We start from the raw sequence: 18,029 nt of genomic DNA, 5'->3' as shown, positions 1-18,029 counted from the left end.
ATAAACAGTGCTGCGATGAACATTGGGGTACACGTGTCTCTTTCCCTTCTGGTTTCCTCAGTGTGTATGCCCAGCAGTGGGATTGCTGGATCATAAGGCAGTTCTATTTCCAGTTTTTTAAGGAATCTCCACACTGTTCTCCATAGTGGCTGTACTAGTTTGCATTCCCACCAACAGTGTAAGAGGGTTCCCTTTTCTCCACACCCTCTCCAGCATTTATTATTTGTAGACTTTTGGATTGCAGCCATTCTGACTGGTGTGAAATGGTATCTCTTAGTGGTTTTGATTTGCATTTCTCTGATAATGAGTGATGTTGAGTATCTTTTCATGTGTTTGTTAGCCATCTGTATGTCTTCTTTGGAGAAATGTCTATTTAGATCTTTGGCCCATTTTTTGATTGGGTCATTTATTTTTCTGGAGTTGAGCTGTAGGAGTTGCTTGTATATTTTTGAGATTAGTTGTTTGTCGGTTGCTTCATTTGCTATTATTTTCTCCCATTCTGAAGGCTGTCTTTTCACCTTGCTAATAGTTTCCTTTGATGTGCAGAAGCTTTTAAGTTTAATTAGGTCCCATTTGTTTATTTTTGCTTTTATTTCCAATATTCTGGGAGGTGGGTCATAGAGGATCCTGCTGTGATGTATGTCAGAGAGTGTTTTGCCTGTGTTCTCCTCTAGGAGTTTTATAGTTTCTGGTCTTACGTTGAGATCTTTAATCCATTTTGAGTTTATTTTTGTATATGGTGTTAGAAAGTGTTCTAGTTTCATTCTTTTACAAGTGGTTGACCAGATTTCCCAGCACCACTTGTTAAAGAGATTGTCTTTAATCCATTGTATATTCTTGCCTCCTTTGTCAAAGATAAGGTGTCCATATGTGCGTGGATTTATCTCTGGGCTTTCTATTTTGTTCCATTGATCTATATTTCTGTCTTTGTGCCAGTACCATACTGTCTTGATAACTGTGGCTTTGTAGTAGAGCCTGAAGTCAGGTAGGTTGATTCCTCCAGTTCCATTTTTCTTTCTCAAGATCACTTTGGCTATTCGAGGTTTTTTGTATTTCCATACAAATTGTGAAATTATTTGTTCTAGCTCTGTGAAGAATACGGTTGGTAGCTTGATAGGGATTGCATTGAATCTATAAATTGCTTTGGGTAGTATACTCATTTTCACTATATTGATTCTTCCAATCCATGAACATGGTATATTTCTCCATCTATTAGTGTCCTCTTTGATTTCTTTCACCAGTGTTTTATAGTTTTCTATATATAGGTCTTTAGTTTCTTTAGGTAGATACATTCCTAAGTATTTTATTCTTTTCGTTGCAATGGTGAATGGAATTGTTTCCTTAATTTCTCTGTTTTCTCATTATTAGTGTATAGGAATGCAAGGGATTTCTGTGTGTTGATTTTATATCCTGCAACTTTACTATAATCATTGATTAAACTGCTCAAACTCTTCCAGAAAATTGCAGAGGAAGGTAAACTTCCAAACTCATTCTATGAGGCCACCATCACCCTAATACCAAAACCTGACAAAGATCCCACAAAAAAAGAAAACTACAGGCCAATATCACTGATGAATATAGATGCAAAAATCCTAAACAAAATTCTAGCCATCAGAATCCAACAACACATTAAAAAGATCATACACCATGACCAAGTGGACTTTATCCCAGGGATGCAAGGATTCTTCAATATCCGCAAATCAATCAATGTAATACACCATTAACAAATTGAAAAACATCTATTTCTGCTTTATTGACTAGACCAAAACCTTTGACTGTGTGGATCACAATAAACTGTGGAAAATCCTGAAAGACATGGGAATACCAGACCACCTGACCTGCCTCTTGAGAAACCTGTATGCAGGCCAGGAAGCAACAGTTAGAACTGGACATGGAACAACAGACTGGTTCCAAATAGGAAAAGGAGTATGTGAAGGCTGTATATTGTCACCCTGCTTATTTAACTTCTATGCAGAGTACATCATGAGAAATGTTGGGCTGGAAGAAACACAAGCTGGAATCGAGATTGCTGGGAGAAATATCAATAACCTCAGATATGCAGATGACACCACCCTTATGGCAGAAAGTGAAGAGGAACTAAAAAGCCTCTTGATGAAGATGAAAGAGGAGAGTGAAAAAGTTGGCTTAAAGCTCACATTCAGAAAACTAAGATCATGGCATCAGATCCCATCACTTCATGGCAGATAGATGGGGAAACAGTGGAAACAGTGTCAGACTTTATTTTTGGGAGCTCCAAAATCACTACAGATATTGATTGCAGCCATGAAATTAAAGGACAGTTACTCCTTGGAAGGAAAGTTATGACCAACCTAGATAGCATATTCAAAAGCAGAGACATTACTTTGCCAACAAAGGTCCGTCTAGTCGAGGCTATGGTTTTTCCAGTGGTCATGTATGGATGTGAGAGTTGGACTGTGAAGAAAGCTGAGCGCCAAAGAATTGATGCTTTTGAACTGTGGTGTTGGAGAAGACTCTTGAGAGTCCCTTGGACTACAAGGAGATCCAACCAGTCCATCCTAAAGGAGGTCAGTCCTGGGTATTCACTGGAAGGACTGATGCTAAAGCTGAAACTCCAATACTTTGGCCACCTCATGCGAAGAGTTGACTCATTGGAAAAGCCCCTGATGCTGGGAGGGATTGGGGGCAGGAGAAGAAAGGGGATGACAGAGGATGAGATGACTGGATGGCCTCACAGACTCGATGGACATGAGTTTGAGTAAACTCCGGGAGTTGGTGATGGACAGGGAGGCCTGTGATTCATGAGGTGATTCATTGGGTGATTCGTGCTGTGATTCATGGAGTCGCAAAGAGTGGGACGTGACTGAGCGACTGAACTGAACTGAACATAAAAAGCAGATGAAAGTGGGTTATTTCTTAAATTAGGAAAACTACTGATAATCAAAGATTTTAAAGCAACTGTGGCACATAACTGAAGCATAAATCAAGATGGAGGGCTCAAAGACTTTTTAATTTCCTAAAAAAAAAAAAAAAAGTTATCGTTGCAACATACAGGATTTCTTCCCTTATTTTAATCTTAGGAATTTTAAAGAATAGGCAGTGGATTACATACACACATTTGAGTCCCCGCACAAACGTGCAAACATGGACAGACATAGTGGTAAGTAGAGTGTCTAGTTCCTTCTTCCTACCGCCTAACCCTCACTACCACTGAGCTATACCTCCTATACGTACCACCCTTTGGACTGTTTATATCCTTGTCTTTGTGTGGTGCTTCCTACAATTGTACATGGTAGAAACTGTAAGATACTAGTCTTCAGCCCTTTCTTAAAAGCAAGGATTGTGTCATTCTGTGTTTTTCAGTTTTGTGGCTGATATATAGTAGTCACTCTGTTGTGTTGACTATGCTGCTGTTTTCTAATTTTTAACTAACTTTAACTTCCATTTTACCTTGGCAGGTTTGTTTCTTCTGATAGATGCTAGAACACTGGCATGTTAAGTCTCAGAATATATTTCTTCCCACATTTTACATTAGGATGAATTCAGGTCGCTCTTAATCAACTCAGAATTTATAAGATGAAGATTGTGTATTTCTATTTCTACTATAACAGAATTGCCATAAACTTGTCTTTAGAACAACATACATTTTATTCTCTTACTGTTCTTAAAGGCTAAAGTTTGCAGTTAGTTTTACTGGACTAGAGTCAAAGTGTCGGCATGTCTTGATCCTTGTGGAGGCTCTGAGGAGAGAATCCATTTTCTTTTTTCAGCTTATATAAGCATCCTATATTCCTTGGCTTATGTCTGTGTCTCCAAAGCACATTAATCTTTGTTTTTATTATCAGTTGCCTTCTCCTCTTCTTGTAGTCTAATCTTCCCTGCCTGCTTCTTGTTAGACCACTTGTGATTATAAGACCTTTTAGAACTAACACCCAAGAAAGATGTACTTTCCATTATATGGGACTGGAATGCAAAAGTGGGAAGTCAAGAAACACCTGAAGTAACAGGCAAATTTGGCCTTGGAGTACAGAATGAAGCAGGGCAAAGGCTAACAAGAATTTTGCCAAGAGAATGCACTGGTCATAGCAAACACCCTCTTCCAACAATACAAGAGAAGACTACACATGGACATCACCAGATGGCCATGAAATCAGATTGATTATATTCTCTGCAGCCAAATATGAAGAGCTCTATACAGTCAGCAAAAAGAAGACCAGGAGCTGACTGTGGCTCAGATTATGAACTCCTTATTGCCAAATTCAGACTTAAATTGAAGAAAGTGGGGAAAACCAATAGACCATTCAGGTATGACCTAAATCAATTTCCTTACGATTATACAGTGGAAGTGACAAATAGATTCAAGGGATTAAATCTGATAGAGTGCCTGATGAACTGTAGACGGAGGTTCGTGACATTGTACAGGAGACAGGGATCAAGATCATCCCCAAGAAAAAGAAATGCAAAAAAGCAAAATGGCTGTCTGAGGAGGCCTTAAAAATAGCTGTGAAGAGAAGAGAAAAGCAAAGGAGAAAAGGAAAGATATACCCATCTGAATGCAGAGTTCCCAAGAATAGCAAGGAGAGAGAAGAAAGCCTTCCTCAGTGATCAGTGCAAAGAAATAGAGGAAAACAATAGAGGGGGAAAAGACTAGAGATCTCTTCAAGAATAGTAGAGATATCAAGGGACCATTTCATGCAAAGATGGACTCAATAAAGGACAGAAATGGTATGGACCTAAAGAAGCCTAAGATACTAAGAAGAGGTGGCAAGAATACACAGAAGAACAGTATAAAAAAGATCTTTACGACCCAGATAATCATGATGGCGTGATCACTCACCTAGAGCCAGACATCCTGGAATGTGAAGCCAAGTGGGCCTTAGGAAGCATCACTACGAAAAAAGCTAGTGGAGGTGATGGAATTCCAGTTGAGCTATTTCAAATCCTAAAAGAAGATACTGTGAAAGTGCTGCACTCAATATGCCAGCAAATCTGGAAAACTCAGCAGTGGTCAAAGGACTGGAAAAGATCAGTTTTCATTCCAATTCCAAAGGAAGGTAATGCCAAAGAATGCTCAAACCACCACACAAGTGCACTCATCTCAATGCTAGCAAAGTATTGCTGAAATTTCTTCAAGCAGGCTTCAGTAATACGTGAACCGTGAACTTCCAGATGTTCAAGCTGGTTTTAGAAAAGGCAGAGGAACCAGAGATCAAATTGCCAACATCTGCTGGATCATGGAAAAAGCAAGAGAGTTCCAGAAAAACATCTATTTCTGCTTTATTGACTGTGCCAAACCTTTGACTGTGTGGATCACAATAAACTGTGGAAAATTCTGAAAGAGATGGGAATACCAGACCACCTGACCTTCCTCTTGAGAAACCTGTACGCAGGTGAGGAAGCAACAGTTAGAACTGGACATGGAACAACAGACTGGTTCCAAATAGGAAAAGGAGTACGCCAAGGCTGTATACTGTCACCCTGCTTATTTAACTTCTATGCAGAGTACATCATGAGAAACGTTGGGCTGGAAGAAGAACAAGCTGGAATCAAGATTGCCAGGAGAAATATCAGTAACCTCAGATATGCAGATGACACCACACTTATGGCAGAAAGTGAAGGGGAACTAAAAAGCCTCTTGATGAAGGTGAAAGAGGAGACTGAAAAAATTGGCTTAAAGCTCAGCATTCAGAAAGCAAAGATCATGGCCTCTAGTCCCATCACTTCATGACAAATAGATGGGGAAAGAGTGGAAACAGTGGCTGACTTTATTTTTGGGGCTCCAAAATCACTGCAGATGGTGACTGCAGCCATGAAATTAAAAGACGCTTACTCCTTGGAAGGAAAGTTATGACCAACCTAGATAGCATATTCAAAAGCAGAGACATTACTTTGCCAACAAAGTTCTATCTAGTCAAGGCTATGGTTTTTGCAGTAGTCATGTATGGATGTGAGAGTTGGACTATAAAGAAAGCCTAGTGCCAAAGAATTGATGCTTTTGAACTGTGGTGTTGGAGAAGATTCTTGAGAGTCCCTTAGACTGCAAGGAGAGCCAAGCAGTCCGTCTTCAGTTCAGTTGAGTTCAGTCACTCATTCGTGTCCGACTCTTTGCGACCCCATGAACCGCAGCACCCCAGGCCTCCATGTCTATCACCAACTCCTGGATTTCACCCAAACTCATGTCCATCGATTTGGTGATGCCATCCAGCCATCTCATCCTCTGTCGTCCCCTTTTTCTCCTGCCCCCAGTCCCTCCCAGCATCAGGGTCTTTTCCAATGAGTCAACTCTTCGCATGAGATGGCCAAAGTATTGGAGTTTCAACTTTAGTCCTTCCAATGAACACCCAGGCAGGACTGATCTCCTTCAGAATGGACTGGTTGGATCTCCTTGCAGACCAAGGGACTCTCAAGAATCTTCTCCAACATCACAGTTCAAAAGCATCAATTCTTCGGCGCTCAGCCTTCTTCACAGTCCAACTCTCACATCCATACATGACCACTGGAAAAACCATAGCCTTGACTAGACGGACCTTTGTTGGCAAAGTAACGTCTCTACTTTTGAATATGCTATCTAGGTTGGTCATAACTTTCCTTCCAAGGAGTTAGCATCTTTTAATTTCATGGCTGCAGTCACCGTCTGTAGTGATTTTGGAGCCCCCCAAAATAAAGTCTAACACTGTTTCCATTGTTTCCCCATCTATTTCCCATGAAGTGTGATGGGACCAGATGCCATGATCTTAGTTTTCTGAATGTTGAGTTTTAAGCCAACTTTTTCACTCTCCTCTTTCACCTTCATCAAGAGGCTTTTTAGTTCCTCTTCACTTTCTGCCATAAGGGTGGTGTCATCTGCATATCTGAGGTTATTGATATTTCTCCCGGCAATCTTGATTCCAGCTTGTGCTTCTTCCAGCCCAACGTTTCTTCTGCATAGAAGTTAAATAAGCAGGGTGACAATATACAGCCTTCACATACTCCTTTTCCTATTTGGAACCAGTCTGTCGTTCCATGTCCAGTTCTAATTGTTGCTTCCTCACCTGCATATAGGTTTCTCAAGAGGTAGGTCAGGTGGTCTGGTATTCCCATCTCTTGAAGAATTTTCCACAGTTTATTGTGATCCACGCAGTCAAAAGTTTGGCATAGTCAATAAAGCAGAAATAGATGTTTTTCTGGAACTGTCTTCCTTTTTCGATGATCCAGCAAATGTTGGCAGTTTGATCTCTGGTTCCTCTGCCTTTTCTAAAACCGGCTTGAACATTTGGAAATTCACTGTTCATGTATTGGCTGAAGCCTGGTTTGGAGAATTTTGAGCATTACTTTGCTAGCATTGAGATGAGTGCCATCGTGCGGTATTTTGATCATTGTTTGGCATTGCGTTTCTTTGGGATTGGAATGAAAACTGATCTTTTGCAGTCCTGGGACCACTGCTGAATTGACTGCTGAATTTTCCAAATTTGGGGACATATTAAGTGCAGCACTCACAGCCTCATCTTCTTTTAGGATTTCAAATAGCTCAATTGGAATTCCATCACCTTCAGTAGCTTTGTTTATAGTGATGCTTTCTAAGGCCCACTTGACTTCACATTCCAGGATGTCTGGCTCTAGGTCAGTGATCACACCATCGTGATTATCTGGGTCATGAAGATCTTTTTTGTACAGTTCTTCTGTGTATTCTTGCCACCTCTACTTAATATCTTCTGCTTCTGTTAGGTCCATACCACTTCTGTCCTTTATCGAGCCCATCTTTGCATGAAATGTTCCCTTGGTATCTCTAATTTTTTTGAAGAGATCTCTAGTCTTTCCCATTCTGTTGTTTTCCTCTATTTCCTTGCATTGATCGCTGAGGAAGGCTTTCTTATCTCCTTGCTATTCTTTGGAACTCTGCATTCAGATGCTTATTTCTTTCCTTTTTTCCTTTGCTTTTTGCTTTTTTTTTTACAGCAATTTGTAAGGCCTCCTTAAACAGCCATCTTGCTTTTTTTGCATTTATTTTCCATGGGGATGGTCTTGATCCCTGTCTCCTGTACAGTGTCATGAACCTCCGTCCATAGTTCATCAAGCACTCTATCAGATGTAGTCACTTAAATCTATTTTCACTTCCACTGTATAATCATAGGGATTTGATTTAGGTCATACCTGAATGGTCTAGTGGTTTTCCGTACTTTCTCCAATTTAAGTCTGAATTTGGTAATAAGCAGTTCATGATCTGAGCCACAGTCAGTTCCCTGTCTTGTTTTTGCTGACTGTATAGAGCTTCTCCATCTTTGGCTGCAAAGAATATAATCAGTCTGATTTCGGTGTTGACCATCTGGTGATGTCCATGTGTAGAGTCTTCTCTTGTGTTGTTGGAAGAGGGTGTTTGCTATGACCAGTGTGTTTTCTTGGCAAAACTCTATTAGCCTTTGCTGTGCTTCATTCCGTATTCCAAGGCCAAATTTGCTTGTTACTCCAGGTGTTTCTTGACTTCCTACTTTTGCATTCCAGTCCCCTATAATGAAAAAGACATCTTTTTTGGGTGTTAGTTCCAAAAGGTCTTGTAGGTCTTTATAGAACTGTTCAAGTTCACCTTTTTCAGCGTTACTGGTACAGTCCATCTTAAAGGAGATCAATCCTGAGTCTTCAATGGAAGGATTGATGTTGAAGCTGAAACTCCAGTACTTTGGCCACGTGATGCAAAGAGCTGACTGACTGGAAAAGACCATGATGCTGGGAAAGACTGAAGGCAGGAGCAGAAGGGGCGATGGAGGATGAGATGGTTGGATGATATCACCTACTCAATAGACATGAATTGGGTAAACCTCAGGAGTTGGTGATGGACAGGAGGCCTGTCCTGCTGTGATCCAAGGGGTTGCAAAGAGTCAGACATGACTGAACGATTGAACTGAAACTGATGACATTTTAGAGCCTATCAGAGAATCCAGGACAGTGTTGCCATCGCAGGAGCTTTAATTTAGTTACACTCGCAAAATCTCCTTTGCCATATAAAGGCATACAGTTTTCCAGTGATTAGGATCTGGATATCTTTCGGTGCCATTAGTACCAACCACATGTTGTAATGAAGAAGCAGCTTAAATCTTTTTTATTTGCATATTAATGCTTATTTTATCCTCCCTAATGGGTGTTATTTTCCCCCAATGAAATAACTCAGTGGAATAACATTTTACCCAGCTCTTAACACTCATTTCTTTTTTCTTATCTATGATATATGAATGAGTAGTTCACATATAGGCATCGTGTATAATTTCCTTATTTTTTCCTGAAAATATTTCTTAATGTTGTTGTTTTGTGTTGTAGTTGGTGTAATACGGTGCCCAGTATGCCGCCAAGAATGCAGACAAATAGACCTTGTGGATAATTATTTTGTGAAAGATACATCTGAAACCCCTAGCAGTTCTGATGAGAAATCAGAACAGGTATGCTTCTCAATTTTTCTTTATATTACTTTCTTCATTATCAGAATGTACATTGTAAGAAAACATGCCTGAATTGTTACATAAATTAGGATAGTTATGCCCTAGTTTCGTCTTTAAATTTGAAAATGAAGAGTATCTTTATTCTGCACCCTCAGACCTGGCTAAAAGAGATTAAAAGTTATCACTTAAAAATTCAAAGCTTGTGTCGATTTTATGTTCTGAGACTTAGATTTTTACCCACGTGAATGTTTGATCTGGAAGGAAAGGATTTTGTTGAAGAGAAATGGATAGCAAGATGATTTTATTCTAGGTACAGTGAATTAGTATATTTGAGAGTAAGGTAGAAAAGTTTACTTGTTTATTTTGTGGATCTATCGTTTGTAAATTTAATGTAGGTTAGCATTTCTTTCCTCTTTTAGGTATGTACTAGTTGTGAAGACAATGCGAGTGCAGTTGGCTTTTGTGTCGAGTGTGGAGAATGGCTATGTAAGACATGCATTGAAGCACATCAAAGAGTAAAATTCACTAAGGATCACTTGATCAGGAAGAAAGAAGATGTCTCAGGTAAGAGAGAAGCAGTTTTAATGATTACTACTCATCTCTCTCTTTTGCCCCTGTAGCATTTGTACTTAACTTTACAAGCTTTTGATACCATTATCGGTAAGAATTTATGAAGTCAGACAAAAATGGTGTTTAGTTTTAAAATATATGTTTTATTTTACTGCAGAGTCTGTTGGAGCATCTGGTCAGCGCCCTGTTTTCTGCCCTGTTCACAAACAAGAACAGTTGAAACTTTTCTGTGAAACGTGTGATAGACTGACATGTAGAGACTGTCAGCTATTGGAACACAAAGAACATAGGTACAGAAGTCATTATTGCTTATCAAGAAATATTATTAAAAGTTCTTATAGAATTATTTTTCCTAAAACAGATATTTTTTGTGTGTTTTATGTCTTAGAGCAAGATACATTTTTTGGTAAAATATTTAATGGTTTCTATATTCATATCTAATTGTCTTATGGATATTTATTGAAAATGTATTAATTAGTACGTGGATTTGGGTTGCAATAGTAAGAGTTATATTATTTCTTCATATACAATCCCTCTGGTTCAAACTCACTTTTTTTTTTCAAGTGTTCTGTGGTATTTATCACAGGGTTATGGGCTTTGGCCTGTCATGTTAAAAGGTAGTATTTTCATGTGTATGACTGATAGCCATTTTAGCATCAAAGCATGTAAATATACTGATTTCATGTCAGATTTAGTTTGTAGAAAAACTGGGGATTTATAAACATCCAAGTAGCATAGTTACTAATTCATTAAAATATAGCTTTGTATTTCAACCCTTTTACCCTCAGAATGCAATAATGTTCACTTACCACCAGCCTGTCACATCAGAACTGTTCTGGAAACTACTGAAATTTCTAGTTAGTTGTTAAGTTCAATTAACCACACTTAAATGTTTAACTCTAGGATGTTTTAGAGCTTTTAATTTGTTAGAGCCATTGGAATTTTTAAAGTTCTCTTAAAGAGAGGATACATGAATCCTATTCGCTAACAAGTATTGCATCCATAGTTTGTGTTGGGCACTTTTCTGAATGCCACATGTTTAATTCATACCAACCGCCCATGAAGTGTTGGTACTGACATCTCAGCTATTTCAAAGTGTTCAAGTCTACTCACAGAAAGCTTTAATAATGTATACAGCGTGTCCCTGTAAGTGGTAGAGCTAAGACTTGAACATAGTCAGTTGGAGTCCAGATCTGTTTTAGCTCATTTGCTCACTTTCTCCCATGTGATATTCAGAATATAGAATACAGTGTGTGGAATCTTTCAAACTTGATCTCATACAGGTAATGCTCTGTTTCCTTTTTCAAGACACCTTTCACTGTTCTACAGCCCATTTGGGTAGAAATGCTACTTTAAACTTTCATATCCTTTGTTACAAAGTGTTTCATCTTACCTACAAATTAGCTATTGTTTTATTGGAGGTGACTAATTTTGTAGATGCCTTCACTTTGGGTCCAGATCTAATCCTTGTTTTGTAATAAATCTAAGTAAGACATTAAATTACTTTCTCATAGCTGCTGTCAGGTTTTTGAGCTTTTAGACTTCTTTTGACTTTTTAAATTGATGGTGTAAAGCAAAAATAATAGGAACACAGCATTCTTTTTCCTGTGAAAGAATAGCTTCATCGACACCTCAAAGTTTCACGGTAATTCATCCTTCCTTTTCCGTCACCACTTTCCTTTACCATTATATCGAAGTCCCAGTTGCCTCTTGAATGTTCCTGCCTTTTCTTTAGTTCTTTCACACTTTGGATTTCCTGGGTGAACTGTGGCAGAGCCAATGGCATTGGGCTTGAAGCCTTGGCTCCTGTCGCAGCTCGTTCACAGCCAGCGTCCTTGCTTTGAGTTTTCCCGTCAGATTCGCTCTGTCTGTACTGCTGCCAGTACCATTTGGCTGACATGTGCCTCACCTACCCCAGCCACTTTAAAAACACCCTTCCGTGTACCTCACAGAGCCTAAAGTGTTCAGGATATAGCACTTATCAATGGCACCCCACTCCAGTACTCTTGCTTGGAAAATCCCATGGACGGAGGAGCCTGGTGAGCTGCAGTCCATGGGGTCGCTAAGAGTCGGACACGACTGAGCGCCTTCACTTTCACTTTTCACTTTCATGCATTGGAGAAGGAAATGGCAACCCACTCCAGTGTTCTTGCCTGGAGAATCCCAGGGACGGGGGAGCCTGGTGGGCTGCCGTCTATGGGGTCGCACAGAGTTGGACATGACTGAAGTGACTTAGCAGCAGCGAGTCTTACCAGACTGTTTCCTTATCATCTGCACAAAGTTCAGAAACAGTCCTCAAGACCACCTCTTTTGTCATACCAACTTCAGGGTTCAGTAAAAACGCATACACAGGGGATAACAGCATGCAGGCCAGCTCATTGATATGATTCATTATTACATTCTTCAGTTAAAGTGGTACCCTTCTAAACAGATTGCTTTCTGTACACTTTGGAACCACCATCCATAAACCACACAGCTCTTTGTTAGCTAATAGCTGTTTTTAGAGTACCACCTATGTGATCATAGCATTCAGCAGTTCCTTTGGTAGTTCCAAAGTCATGTTTAGAGGGAAAGAGAGTATAGTGACTCAGACAATAAATAATCTGCCTAAAATGCAGGAGACCTTGGTTCGATCCCTGGGTCAGGAAGCTCCCCTGGAGAAAGAAATGGCAATCCGCTCCAGTATTATTGCCTGGAGAATCCCATGGACAGAGGAGCCTGGCAGGCTACAGTTCCATGGGGTATCAAAAGAGTCGAACACAACTGAGTGACTTAACACTTTCACTTTCACCTGCTCATAAATATGATAGAATATTTCTTTGCATCCTCTTGGTTGCATGTTCCTGCACAAACCATCTCTGTTTTTGTGGAACACTTCTGGACTCTGCCTTCCTTATTCGTTTTCTCCTGTCACTCAAGACATAAGGGGTATTTCAGGTTTCATGGTTATGTTATGCCCTTCAGTCACAGTGTCAACCTCAGTGCCCAGTGGCAAACTAGTTATTTTCTCTTAAATAGCATGTGTTTTACCATGGCATCCAGAAATTTTCTGGTCCAAAATCCTGGATCTCTGCTGAGTGGCACTCAGAGGTTTTTGCCGTGTGTTTCGATCTTCGTATGTGTTGCTGACACTTCCAAAATCACATCTAGTTGTGGATCACAGGGTCCGTAAGCATCAAGAGAAAGACTGCTTTTTGCTGTTCACACATAGTTCAGGCCCTCATTCAAATATAATTTTCTTTTGGGTGGTTGTATTGGTAAAATTCCCAGATGTGGAGTATATATTCTTTAAAATTCAAATATACCAACCAAATATTGGCGCTACTTGTTTAGTTCTAGGAATGTAGGTGGCAGAAGCTATTTATTTTTTTGCCTGTGGAATGATAAAGGTGGCTCCTACCTAGCTTATCCCTAAGAATAAACATAAATTAGGGCCTTTCCACATGAAAAACTGCATTTGGCTTTTCTTCAGAGTTAGAGGGAAAATTTTTTTTGCATGTTCAGTCCCTGAATGCCACTTATTATTAAGTCTGCTGTATATATTTTTTCTGTTGTTCAAACCATATCAAGGACTGCTGATGCTGTGGTGGCATTATTGAGTTCAAGCTTTAAATAGTCTACTGTTAACTGGATGAACCATTTATTTTTTCACAGGGTGCACATGGTTATTGTACAAAGAATTCATTGGTACAAATGAGAGCATAGCAGCTTCTCATTTGTCATTAAAGTCATAAATTCTTTTTATCCATTAGGTATCCTCTACTGTCACAAGTCGACAACTTCTGTGGACTTGGACAGTTTTAATTGTTCCCATTTAGCATGTCTAATCAAGACTTGCCTTAAGGTGAAAATGTATGTCTTGTGTTTTACTATATTAGACAGTATCAGTAATACCCATTGTACTAATCATATAAAGGAGAGATAAAACTATTTCACATAGTTTGTTCATATCAGTATGTTCCAGCTTTCACACAGACTTTCACTTTAATGCTGTCAACCATCCCTCTCTTTCCAGTCTAACCTTAACATCCATTATGACTTCAGCAGGTTTTAGAATCATAGCACATTAGGCTCCTATGTCAGGGAGTCCCAGAAATGTCTTTTATCCAACGCCAGGCTATTTTACCCACACAAATGCATATTACCTTGTGTTTTCCAGCTGGACTTTGAGCCAGAAGACCCTGGCCTCTCCTTCAGTTCTCAATTTGATTAGTCCATGGAATAGTTGCTCCAGGGAGTACAAGGTCAGGTTCTCATTGTCATCTTTTCCAGCTTTTAACATTTCTTCCTCCAGCTTTTAACATTTCTTCATACTAGGGTGAATATAACAGAGTTGTTTAATGCCTTTTAACATTGAGGACCAGCAGTAGCTCCCATTGGTCCTCCCAACCCCCTAGAGTGCTGCATTTAAGTCCTTTGTTTCAACCCCGTCATTGTTTGCTTTATTCATATCTTCCCCCCTCCCCATTTTTAAACAGCCATCTAAAATTTTTCATCCTTTTGGGATAAATCCCTTGATTCTCTTGTTTGTCTTTTCCTGTGTTCTTGTGAATCACCCGTTTTCTCAGCATCTGTAAGGCCCATAAAGCTGAGACAATAAATCTGATATGGCACCTCAGATTATTGCTAGGTTTTGCAGCAGAAAAATTACATGGGGGTACCCATGTATAAGGGTCCCCCTCAACTGTATTATTTACCTTGACTTTAGTAAGAGGCATGCTCAGTAGACGAATATCCTGATCTTCATAATGCTAATCTCACATGGCTTGAATAAGAGGCATGTCAATCAGTTCTGAGAAGTTCTAGTTGGCATTTATAGGAGAAGGACAATGACCTGTCTGAGGGTAAAAATACTTGACAGTCCACTAAGCTAGCTGTCCCCTCGGGAATGACCTGCTGTGTAATAGAGATTTTGGATAACCATCTGTGGTGGTTCAGCAATGAGTGGTGGGTCCCACATCAGCTCAGACATTGCTCTTCTATTCTGCAGCATTCAAAATCAACAATACTGCCTCTAAGTGTTGTCACTCTCACAGTATTTTCATAAAGGTATTTTCATGAAGCATACAATGTCTACCCACAAAATGAAATAATTCCTTAGCATTTTACACTCTGATTTCATTAGTTTCTTGATTTTGTCTTTCCTCAACCTGGACTACATTGTTATTGGAAGTCGTAGAGGTGCTGCCTGTTTTCCCAGTGTAATTTTTCCATTTGGAATGGCCCTTAGGCTAGTGGCTGTAGCTCAGCCTGGCTGCAATCTAAGCTTTGCCCAGTGAGTGTCAGGATCTGTCCCAACACACTCTTCATTTTAGCTAGTACAGATGACAATATCCAAGGAATTGTTTAATTACCTTATTTCTTATTAGTTTGCATTTCCTTGTTTATCCAGTGAGTTAGCTCCTAGGGAGTTGGATCTAGTTTCTAAGTTCTGTTGGTAACTTTTACCTCTGATAACCACAGCTGCAGTTACATACTATCATTGAGTAGATAGTCATCCAAGAATCAAAGGTTCATAACCCTTGTCATCTTTTCCTCCTTCTTCCCTACCACAAGTTTCAGTGAGTCAATGTCATTCTAGTGAATCCCACTTTTGATGTTAACTATGAAGTTAGAGGACAATTCACAGATCCTCTCTTACTTCTGATACCAACTGTAGAATTTGGGGTGATCCCCCCAAACCATTCACAGTTCTAAATAAAATTTATCTTATTCATTCTCACTCTGGCACCAGTTCCAAGTTCAGAATTTCCCAAGACTACCCTCATATTTAATAATTTGTTACAACTCACTGAAAGCTATATATTTACAGCTAACATTTATTACAGTGAAAGGATATAGATTAAAATCATCCAAGGAAAAGGCATGGGGCAGAGTCTAGGAGAGTTCTAAATGTAGGATTTCCAGTTGTCTTTTCTCAGTGAAATTCTTAATGTAATTAACTCCTAGCAATGATGTGTGACAGCATGAAGGGAATATTGCCCACCAAGGAGGCTTGCATGAGTCTTGGCGTCCAGGATTTTTATTGGAATTCTGTCATGTAGATACAGATGGCGTTTACTGTCCATGTAATTGACCTGTCTCCAGCCCTTCCTGGGGTTGAGCTGAAGACCCTACAATAAATCATATCATTAGCATGTGGCCTTAAGGCCCCAAATTGAAACAAAAGTACTTTTGTCAGGCAGTACATTTCAAGGGCTTAGAGATGCCCTTCCAGCTGCTGAGGGCAAAGGCCAGACCTCTCTTTGGGCAAAGTTAAATTCTTAGAATCTGTTATCTCCTATTTATACTCTTAATGGTTTGCTTTTCTTAACGTACAGAACACTGTCAGTAGAACTATTTCTTTTATTGATGTTTCTTTTTATTTCTTTAAATTATGAAAGTATATGGTAACACATTTGCAAAAGACTTGGAAAATACAGAACAAAGTTACATGTGAAAGTGAAAGTGAAGTTGCTCAGTCGTGTCTGACTCTTTGCGGCCCTATGGACTGTAGCCTACTAGTCTCTACCGTCCATGGGATTTTTCCAGGCAGGAATACTGAAGTGGGTTGCCATTTCCTCCTCCAGGGGATCTTCCTGACCCAGGGATCGACCTTGGGTCTCCTGCATTGCAGGCAGACTCTTTACCATCTGAGCCACAAGGGAAAAACTGTATGTAAAAAGTTACATATAGTTCAACTATATATAATTATTTTTTCAGGTAGATAAATTAAGATTTTTAGTTGGAGTTTTAATATCAAACTCTCAAAAATTAGAATGAATAGACAGAAAAGTAGAAGGGTGTAGTAGACCTGAAAAGCACCATGAACCAATTCAACATAATTAAAATTTATACAGTTTTCACACAACAGCAGGATACAAATTCTATTCAAGTTCCCATAGACTGTAAACCAGAAGACACTGAAACATATCTAGGGATGTAAAGCATGGTGCAGAAATTCCATGGTCTAAAGGTATTGAAATCATACAGAGTCTGTTTCAAGAACTATTTCTTAAAGCCAGTTCACTTTGGTATCTTGCCTTTTTTAACACTTTGATTCCAACTTATCTACTCCGTTTCCATGTCTGGACTTAAGGCCTTTAGGGCTAGTTCAAGGGGCTCAGTTTCTCAGATGCTTATTAATCAAATTGGGTTTCCCATCTCTTCTTGATTCACTGATGTAATTGTGATGGTACATATTTTCTTAGAAAATCCCACCATCTAGTAGAGATTTAAAAATGTATTTCCTTAGAAATAGACCATAAAAGATTTTATTAGCATAGCCATAGATTTGAGTCATTGGTCATTTTAGCAATCTAATTTTTTAAATAATTTATTATATTTTAAAAGAAATACTCTAATTCTTACAGTTCTCTTTTGTTTTTGTTCTTTACTAAGCTTGAGTCGGACATGACTGAAGTGACTTAGCATGATGAATCTTGATTTTATAAGAAAGATGTGAATTTTTTCTTGATCAAACTTTAGCCTCATTCCAAGAATCATGACTGACTTACATATGTACTCAGTCACGTCCAATTGTTTCTGGCCTTATGGACTGTAGCCTGCAAGGCTCCTCTGTCCCTGGAATTCTCCAAGCAAGAACACTGGTGTGGGTTGCCATTTTCTCCTCCAGGGAATCTTCCTGACTCAGGGATTGAACCCGTGTCACTTACATCTCCTGCATTGACAGGCAGATTCTTTACCACACTGAATTACATATTCTATATTTATATTTTTTAGTCCCCTCTTACCTGCCCATTCTTTTAAAGGTGACTGCTACATAGTATAGTGATACAGATGGTGAACTCTGGTATGTATGTGCACGAGTGTGTATCTTTCACATGGAGAAAATTTAGTAGTACCACCCTAAAGTGGGTGTGAGGTTTGAATTGAGAATTGTACCCATGAAGTGCTTAACACAGTAAGGGCTCAGTAGCAGTCTGACCATTGTTATATTTTGTTTTTGGTCATGCTGCCAGGCTTTTTGGAGTTCCCTAACCAGAGGCTGAACCTGGGCCCTCGGCAGTGAAAGCACAGAGTTCTAACCACCAGACCAGCATGGAATTCCTTATTTTTTCTAAAAGCACTTTC

General features: G+C 39.3%; 1 protein-coding gene across 10 annotated transcripts in view; it reads left to right on the top strand.

Moving 5' to 3' along the window:
• TRIM33 (tripartite motif containing 33) overlaps window positions 1–18,029 on the top strand; it is a 144,935-nt gene that overhangs the window by 53,468 nt on the left and 73,438 nt on the right. For all 10 annotated transcript variants that reach the window (XR_015160752.1, XR_015160753.1, XR_015160751.1 and 7 more), the window contains 3 exons: window positions 9,268–9,386; window positions 9,806–9,950; window positions 10,114–10,246. Coding sequence is in view for 5 of the 10 variants with exons in the window: in XM_086391980.1 (XP_086248106.1) it covers window positions 9,268–9,386; window positions 9,806–9,950; window positions 10,114–10,246 (397 nt within the window). In the remaining 5 variants the exon portion in view is untranslated. The remainder of the gene's footprint in view (window positions 1–9,267; window positions 9,387–9,805; window positions 9,951–10,113; window positions 10,247–18,029) is intronic.

The sequence above is a fragment of the Bos grunniens genome, chromosome 3, assembly GCF_055505025.1.
Source record: "Bos grunniens cultivar Pamir isolate PY7600 chromosome 3, Bosgru_T2T1.0, whole genome shotgun sequence".
Lineage (NCBI taxonomy): Eukaryota > Metazoa > Chordata > Mammalia > Artiodactyla > Bovidae > Bos > Bos grunniens.
Note: the sequence above shows the minus strand (reverse complement) of the source record. Positions and strands in the feature narration are given on the sequence as shown.